We start from the raw sequence: 8,904 nt of genomic DNA on the forward strand, positions 1-8,904 counted from the left end.
AATTATTGGTGTCAGAATTTCTCGTTGATCAGATGTGATCGATCTCATCCATGTAAAAACCTAGAAAGAGGAAGAGTCGCTTAGACAAGAGCTAGGTAAGCAAACGAGAAGGAGAGTCTATAAAGGCGAGACAAGGGGTTACTACCAACTATCTATCTATTTTGTTAGATCTCTTATTTTTATTGACTTTTTACAAAGATGATCTTTATATATTGATTTATATTATAAACGGTTCTAATTATTAACGCAAAATTTCATAAATCATTCGCAAAGTATCTTTGAGGAGGAACTCCTCTTTCATCTTAAAGGGTCAAACCTTTCTCGTTTTTTATTCCACTTAGGGGGATTTCGCTAGATCGCATGAACAACGACAATGCGACATGTATGGTATCAATCCTCATCTGGTCAAGAATCCATCGAATAAGATATCTAAGGGTCACCAAGTAAGGCTCATTCCTTTTTTTTTTTTTTTTTTAAATGATTCAAAGTTGTGTATAATTTATTTTATTATTTTTAGATCATTATTGCAAAAATTAAACATATTCAAAATTATTAAGATATTTTGAAGTAACAAAAAAAATGGACGAATATGATGCTATAACGAAAATACCAAAATGACCACTATTTAACCATAAACCATGTTTTTGTTGTTCAATATTTTAATAGATAGAGTATTGAGTAAGAGGAGACTGAGATAAAAGTCAATCTGCATTTTAAATAACGTTTATGTCCTTATAAATTTCTCAAGTGGACATCACGTGATCAAGATGGACGAATTGTTAGATAGGAAATTAGAAAATCTAACCGTAGTGAGAAATTGGAGGTAATGGACTAAAATTAAAGTTTAGGAAGAAATTGGTAATGTTAACGGGAGACTTTTTACTATGTCTGGAATACAGGGCTGAATATCCCATATATATGTCAGTATATGATTGGAGGAATTTATTTTTTCAAGTGTCTTTCAAGGATGTGATGTGGGGTGGAAAAAATTACCGAAAATTCCAAACCAAACCGAAAAAATCCCGATTCTGAACTAAAAATCTCAAAAATTTCAATACCCAATTCCGAACTGATCCTGAAATTTTCGGTATGAGAATTGGTCTTACACTTTCATTCGTTCGGTAATGCCGAACGGAGCCGAAAAAATTATATATATTATTTAATTTTAAATATATATTTAAAATTGTAATAGCCGTCCGATTTAGTTGAGATTTAATTTCAACCGATGAATACAAATCAAAGTTCAAACCCTCAGAGAACTCAGCTCAGTTGCTCTCTCTCTCCGTCTCTCGACTCGACCTCACCTCAGAATCCGGTCACACCCACATCACACAAGTGACTCACCTCTTTGATCTCTCTCTCTCTCTCTCTCTCTCTCGACTTCTCATCCCTCGGACCCTCCTCACTGTGGAGGAGCCTTCCTTCATGGCACAGAGGCAGAGCCACGGCCACCGGCGCCGCTCACCTCTCTGATCTCTCTCGACTTCTTCATCTAGATTCCAGGTAAATTTTGGAATTAATTTAGGGTTTGTGAAATTTAGCACTTGGAACTGATATGGAGGTAGAAGATATGTAATGGCTGAACGATAGTATTAGAAATTTTAGCGTTTCTACCCTCTAAACATGTTCTTCTCACCAACGTTTAGAACTTTTTGCGGATTGTGATTTTCATTTGATTTGTATAGATCAGAAGGATGAGTCCTTTTACACTATAATTATCAATCTTGGTAATTTGATTCCTATTGGCAGCTGAATTATAAAGAGGAAATGGGGTGGAAGTTACAAGTTGGTTTGTTCTCAAATATAAGAAACAGGAAAGAAAGTCGATATGAATATGGAAACAACACCAATATATTGGTCTCTGTTCTTTCATTTCATTTCCAGCAGCTATTTTGAGAACTATTTATCCTATTGCAGTCATTTTGTCGTTCATTTGAAAGTCTATAAAACTACAAATATTAATGTCATTTAAATGAACTAAAATCAGGAGTGTTTTCTATGTACCCCTAACGTAGCGTGCCTGATTCTAATAGAAACATGAGGAACCCCTTTAATTTTTCTACAAGAGTTGGAGACATTGTGTCTAGCACACCAAGCACATTTTGCTAAATAGATTGTGCACAAAACTACTAGATCATTCTCTTTATCAAATAGTAGCAGGTATGGTTTAGGAAAAGAACATGAATTATTACTTTGTTTTTTTTATTTGTATTCGATCGATTTTCTAATCTAATATAGACTATGGGGAGGGGGATTCGAACTTGGGTGTATAGGGGGAAGCATATTGTTGTAGCTAACTGTGACTACGGCCAAGTCTTCTATTACTTTGTTTGCTTTGAGTATGCCAAAAGTAGTCAAATGAGTCATATGTAAAATTACTAAGGTGCACCTTTCTGTGATGATTTAGGGAATTCTGCCATGAATTTTACCAGTGGATTGCTATCATAACTGAGAAGCCATAAGCTGCCTCCTTTTACAGGAAAGAAGAGGACCTTGTGAATAAATCACAGGTAATAACAAGTTATTCAGAATTTTTTTTTTTTCTGTCTCCTGTGGTAATGGGGAGGCATCTCACGTATTTGAAATTTGTTTGGGCATGCATCACAGTCACATCCAGTCAGCCTTATCTTGAAAGAATTATATAGAGATAATAATAATAAAGCAAATCTAACAATGTGGAGACGGCATTGATGTGCCGGAGTTAATTAATCGATTAATACAGAAGGTTAAATTTTAGCCTAATATGTCAAGTTTTAGTCCAATAGCCCAAAAGTCCAAAAGCCCAAAACTATTTTGGGATTCCCGAAAATTTGGTTTGGGATCGGTCTTGAAATTGGAATTCCCGAAAACTTCGGTTTAGGAATTGGGACAAGGGTTTCGGTTCGGTATCCCATACCGAACCAGCCCTTTCACCTAGTGTTCCGGAGCCAAAAACACTGAAAAATCATTCGACCTTATAAGTTTGGAAGAAAAATCGACAAATAGGTGTTTACAAATATGTATAGGGTGCTAGTCCCCTCTTCACTATTGCTGATTTGATAGAGAGAAAAAAAAGTAGAGTATACAGAAACTTGCAGCTTCATTCCTCAGCACTGTTTCCTTCTTCCGTCTTGCTCCAGTTTGAATCGACACGCACCTCTTCCTTCACCACCATATTCTTCCACATCGTTCTAGACCCAGAACCCAGACTGCTGTCTGCTCATCCAAAACCCAAACAGCTGCCGCCACAACTTCATCCACTACCACGTTTTACAAGTTCCTCCTGACTGAAGGTAAGCGAAAATTGCCCTGTTTATCTCCTCAAGTAAATTTGATTATCCCCCAATTTTTCTTGGTTTCAAAATTATATCGATTGCTAGGGTTTGGAAGGGTTTATGGGTTTGCGTTATTTTCATATTATTTTGGGAGTTTGCCCACTTGAGGTAGAGTTTTTGTAGACAGATATTGGCTCTCTGGGCAAAGTTCTTGCCTTTCCAAAATGTTGAGGAGTTCATTGAAACTAAACTAATTGATTAAGTTAAAAAAATTTATAATCTTTTAAAACACTATTTGATAATTTTGGCATTTGCATTTGGATTGCAGTTGATTTTTTTTCACAAATTTTGGAACGACGAGATGGGCCGTATGCTGTGGTCTTGAATGATATTTTCTTTGGCATATCGCTGTGGTCGGAACCTGGTTGCTTTTCATCTGAATATTATTACATTTTCAAGTCATATCTTATGCGATTGGTCGTGTCTGTACTTTAGTACATGGTATGACTAAGTGAACATAATGGCAGGAAGAAGACTATGGTGATCCTTTTTAGATGGAACATGTTAATTTGCAGTCTTCTGTGAACATTATCTGTATTTGCAATGTTCTGTGAAGACTATTTGTGTTGCTATTCTTTCCTAGAATGTTTTTGCATGTTAATGCTCTCATATTGTTTTAGAATATTCTGTCATGATGTTATCTTCCTAGAAAATTAGGAATGTGTATTAGTTTTATTAGTCGTTGATTTCTGCTTTTTTTGGTTGTACATATAACTCTTAAACGTAGAGTTAGTAAAATGCAGTTGCAAACTGAACGCTAATCAATGTGGGAAACTTTTGGAAATGTATATAACTTTAACATAGAAATCTCCCCTTTGGATTGCACATATGCTCTTGATGTAAAGTAAATAGAATGTTAATGTAACTTAAAGACTTATTTTACTATGTTGGTTTAGCTGTTTTGTTAATTTTTGAATTATTTAGATGAATGTATTGATTTGTGGTTTTTTGGGATTTCCAGAAGTAAAATATGTATTATGTGTATAGCGATATATGTGTTTGTGAATGCAGTTAAGCTGTTGGTAGCTTTTGATATCAATTCATTATTATGTGCTATTATCCAAACTTTGTCTGCTTTTTTGGAAATGATTTATAGTTGCTGTAAACTACGAATTTAAAACCCTAAAAAATTCTCCAATTTTGCAGAAGCGTTTGGAGGGACTTTTGAAACGATCGATCCATCAATCAATCAACGGTGGACATGAACATAATCCCAGAGGAATGGAAATCTCTCTTCCCAATCTCATCAGTCTTCAAGCCTCCTCTCCTCCTCTCAAACCCTTCACTTAAACCCATCCTCGGTCCCCTCATCTTCAACCCTAAACCCAACTCCGCCGCCATCCTCTTCTCTTCCTCCTGCTTCCTCCCCCATCTCCCTCCTCCACCCCACCTCTCTCTCCCCCGTTTCCTCCTCACCTCCTCCCCAGACTCCGCTCCTCTTCCCTCCACCTCCCATTCCATCGCCTCTCTATTGGGCCCCCACAACCACAAACACGACGTCGTCTCTTCCCTCCTCCACAACCGCCTTGAGCTCCTCCAGTGCCCGCAGATTAACACCATTGTTGTTTTCTTCCCCACTGGCCAGAACTCTGACCAAGTTGGGTTCTTGCAGTTGGTGCTAAAAGATTCGACCTTTGGTGTCAAAGCTGATGAAAGCGGTGAGGTTTTGGGTTTGAGGGGTCCATCCAATTACCGGATTTCGAGGATTTCAGTGAACCCGGTTCCAGGGTTTTCAAGTTCAAGAGGTAATGATTCTTCTGTTGTAATTGGGTATTTGTTGGCTTCTACTATGCACTCTGTCCAGTGGTTTACTGTAAAGGTTGGAGATACAAGTTCGAATTTGGGTAATAAAGTTAGTTTAAGTTACTTGGGCAGTAAGGTTTTCAAGACTTGCTGTGTTGTACATGCCTCTTGGAGTCCACATTTACAGGAAGAGAGTGTGGTTTTGTTAGAAAATGGTGCTTTGTTTTTGTTTGATTTGGAGTCTCGTCCGAAAGCCCATAATTTTAAGTTTAAAGGGACCAGATTGAAAGTAGTATGGGATAATGGTGATGTTTCGAGTACTTCAAGAAATTATAGGTGGTTGAGTTGTGAATTCAGTTGGCATCCTAGAGTTTTGGTCATTGCGCGTTCGGATGCAGTTTTCTTAGTTGATTTGAGGTCCTGTGAATGTAGTGTGACTTGTCTGATGAAGATTGAGATGTTGCATATGTATGTCCCGGTTGAAAAGGAGCAGTTCCTTGTGCTTTCAAGGACTGCTTCTGATGATTTTCACTTTGTTTTAGCTTCTGACACGTTATTACTTCTTTGTGATGTGCGCAAACCATTGATGCCGGTGTTGCAATGGGCTCATGGCCTTGATAAACCAAGCTATCTTGATGTGTTTAGAATGTCAGAATTGAGGTCACACTTGAGGGAGGACATGTATAAGTGGGCTTCTGACTCGGGTTTTTGCATTGTGATGGGGTCATTTTGGAATTGTCAGTTTAATACCTTTTGCTATGGCCCTTCCCTCCCAACTCCAATAGGATCAGTTGCTTCCAAAGTAGCAGAACTTCGGAAGTCATTTTATGCATGGGAGCTACCTTCAGATGTTTTACTGCCGGGCCACGAGTGCCATTGTGGAAACTGTATATTAAGAGAAGAGTTTGTAAAAGACGCTCTTCCTGAATGGGTTGATTTGCAACAGAAGAAAGAAATAGTTTTGGGTTTTGGCATTGTAAACAAAGAATTGTCTTCTCTGCTTTCTGAGCCAGATGAATTCGGTGGTTTTACATTGATCAGGCTTATGTCCTCGGGGAAGCTAGAATTACAGAGATACTGTGCATCGTGGGATCCTGTAAAAAAGGTAGAAGAATCGCATAGGGAATTGCTGCATTTTAAGGATTATTTTCTGGATTCCCTAGCTGATGAGGAGTACAAATTCCCTAGGAGATTTAATTACCTTAAACTGGACTACCTCTGTGCTTATCTAAATGATAAGCTTGATGAAGTCTTAGATACAAAAATGAAAGTTCCCTCTAAGATTGTTCAAGGGACGGAACTTTTTAGCCCAGAATACCATGAGCTTTTATGTAAAAAGTTACGGGCTTGTGGTTTTGGTCAGTTTAGATCATCTCCTGCGGTCACAAGTGTTTTAAATGACATCAGCTTGCCAACAAGCATACATGAAGTAGTTTTGAAGAGATTGTGGTCAGAATTACCAATGGAACTTCTGCAACTGGCCTTTTCTAACTACCCTGAAATCCTTGAAGTGCTTGTGGACGAAAAGAGGTCGGCTTTGGAATTCTCTGCCGTACCGGACCAATCCCAGTTGCCTCCTTTTATTTTAAGGAAGCCTTCATGCCGCAGCAGTAAGTGGTCACAGAAAGTGAAACCCGGTGATGCCCTTGTCGGTCCAGTTCTTCCTCTTCCTATATTGCTTACACTTCACGAACTTCGCAATGGGTGTCTGAATTCGCAAGATGAACAGTCAGGTAAATTTTCAGTAGAGGCAGAAATTAGTCGCAGCTGTAATGAGATCATGCAGGTCGCCAGCGAAATGACTGTTTCTAAACCGGACCTTGAGATTGTTGATGAACAAGCGGCATCCCTAGCTAATGATGGAGAGGAGACATGGAGATGCACTCAACAACCGAAACCTTTCTTTTCATACCAGCCAGTTGCAGGTACAGGATCTCCAATGGACCATATACGGGACAAATCTGTCTTTAAGGATGACAGATTTGACACCGTAATTTCTAAAGTGTCTGAGAAGAATCCTGCTCCCAACGGTAGTGAGGATAACGTCGGACTGGAACTGTTTGATGATCTTTGTCCAGTAGAGTTGAAGTTTGATGCATCTGACATGACGTTTAAGCAGAAGGAATTGAGTGCATATAATGTATTGAAGAAACAATTTGTAGAATGGCAAAACAGTTTTGACTTGTACAAAGAATTCCGCTCCCATATTGAATCAAATAGCTAATACATTACTCTCTGAATTTTTTTCGTGTTCCTGCAATTTTTTTCTTTCCATTTCTTTAAACCTCCGTTGTCGACTTGTTCTTGTTGGCTTTAGTTTTGGAGTAACGATGAGTGGAAGAACGCAGGTGGATGTTATCGATACGAGTAAAATTTCACTTGTACAAGATGAATTGAGAAGTGGAAGCAGGTTTAAGAGGAAAAGAAAGATGCAATTCTTATCTTTTATTTCTCATAAGTTTTGTTGAAAGTGAGCAAACCGTCATGCTTTCGAATTGCTGCAAAAAAAACGGTTGTTTCAAGCAAACGCAAGATTTCACACATGTGCATCCATGGCAACGACAGGGCTGCTGTTCGCTCAACGATGGGAACAATGATATGCCACGGCCCTGGGGGGGAAGGGTCGCTCAACGACGAGAACAATGATACGCAATTTGCCTTCTGCACTTTTAGCATTTTGGTCTCCGTTCTTTGTTAGCCCTTTTGATTTTCGTGCAAGCTCGTTGTTGTTTATTATGCGAGCTTTTCCGGCATCATCTGCTGAGCTTCAGCTTCGCTTCCGATATTGGTTCAACTCACTGTGTCCTTGAATCTGGCTCCTTGCAAGCTCTGCAGTTTCCTTTCCAAAATGATTGTTTTACGTTGGATTGTAATGCCGTATGGTGAAGGAGATTTACATGCTCTTTTCATGGTTTCGTTCTAATTCTTTGCAGTTTCGTCCTACAACATTTACCCGAGCAGCTCATAGAGTGTATCAGTTTGCCTTCTTGTATCGAGTGGAGAATCAATTATAATCCTAAACAAATTCTTGTACACAAAGAACCCAATTAATCATTTACGTTCAGCTCAAACATGCAATTTCTCCTTAACTCGTCGTACGATATTCAGCTTAAAGGTTCAGCCGTCAACAGTTTAGCGTATTCACAGAATCAAAGTAAATGAGGATTAGTTAGTTATAGAAAGACCTTGGAGAATGAGTATGTTGCTGTTGGCAACGTCACCAGTAATCGAGGGAGCAATCGTTAACCTCGCCTCCTTTGGTTCTGCTCCTAAATTAAGCTTGAAGATCCTGAGTACAAGTGCATAACAACCACCCCCTTGTTATAACATTTTATCACACGCCCTAGATTTCTTGCAAATGTTCCAACAGTTCACACACTCCCGGCGGATGCAGTTTCATTTTTGTACCTTCTTACAAAATACCATACTGCTAGGGATGGAGAGTAAGGAACAGTTGACAGACTCAAATATCAAGATTCTATACACAGCCATTACCCGTTTCATCTTCTGGTAATCGTTCATCCGAAAGCTGAAAATTAGAGTTAGCTTGGGGGAGGATCAAATGTGGGCACCTGTCAACCACATATATGTGATGTAGGTGTATATGTGCCTCAAGGAGAAGAGATCTTAACCTTCTGCACTTGGGAGAAGTCAGTATCATCAGAGGAGGATACACCAAAGTTGCCGCGGCATCCCTTGTTCCTTCCTAGCTATATAGTCTCATATCTGTTAAACTTTTTGCCGATGTACGTTGGGTACCCATAATATTGACAGCCTTCTCATTTCAGCCTCACCGCACACAAATATTGCACAGAATATGAGATCCGGAGCTACAGATCCTCCATCA

General features: G+C 38.9%; 1 protein-coding gene across 6 annotated transcripts; it reads left to right on the top strand.

The window, feature by feature from the left end:
* Window positions 1-1,179: 1,179 nt before the first annotated feature.
* LOC137723064 (TATA box-binding protein associated factor RNA polymerase I subunit C) lies at window positions 1,180-7,297 on the top strand. Of its 6 annotated transcripts, none has more exons than XM_088692239.1 (4): window positions 1,181-1,503; window positions 2,408-2,510; window positions 3,120-3,272; window positions 4,461-7,297. In XM_088692239.1, the coding sequence occupies exon 4, from the start codon at window positions 4,516-4,518 to the stop codon at window positions 7,279-7,281; it is 2,766 nt and encodes a 921-aa protein (XP_088548365.1). In that variant the 5' UTR covers window positions 1,181-1,503; window positions 2,408-2,510; window positions 3,120-3,272; window positions 4,461-4,515; the 3' UTR covers window positions 7,282-7,297. The 6 variants fall into 6 exon arrangements, with proteins under 6 accessions (XP_088548368.1, XP_088548365.1, XP_088548366.1 ...); XM_088692240.1 differs by lacking the exon at window positions 1,181-1,503 and adding an exon at window positions 3,583-3,678 and having other exon boundaries at window positions 1,525-2,510; XM_088692241.1 differs by lacking the exon at window positions 1,181-1,503 and adding an exon at window positions 3,583-3,667 and having other exon boundaries at window positions 1,525-2,510.
* The last annotated feature ends 1,607 nt before the right edge of the window (window positions 7,298-8,904 follow it).

The sequence above is a fragment of the Pyrus communis genome, chromosome 4, assembly GCF_041283825.1.
Source record: "Pyrus communis isolate YQ-2024b chromosome 4, ASM4128382v1, whole genome shotgun sequence".
Classification (NCBI taxonomy): domain Eukaryota; kingdom Viridiplantae; phylum Streptophyta; class Magnoliopsida; order Rosales; family Rosaceae; genus Pyrus; species Pyrus communis.

Bases quoted from the DNA above. Each gene is read 5' to 3' on its own strand.
- LOC137723064 (XM_088692242.1), top strand. From the start codon at position 4,516: ATGAACATAATCCCAGAGGAATGGAAATCTCTCTTCCCAATCTCATCA.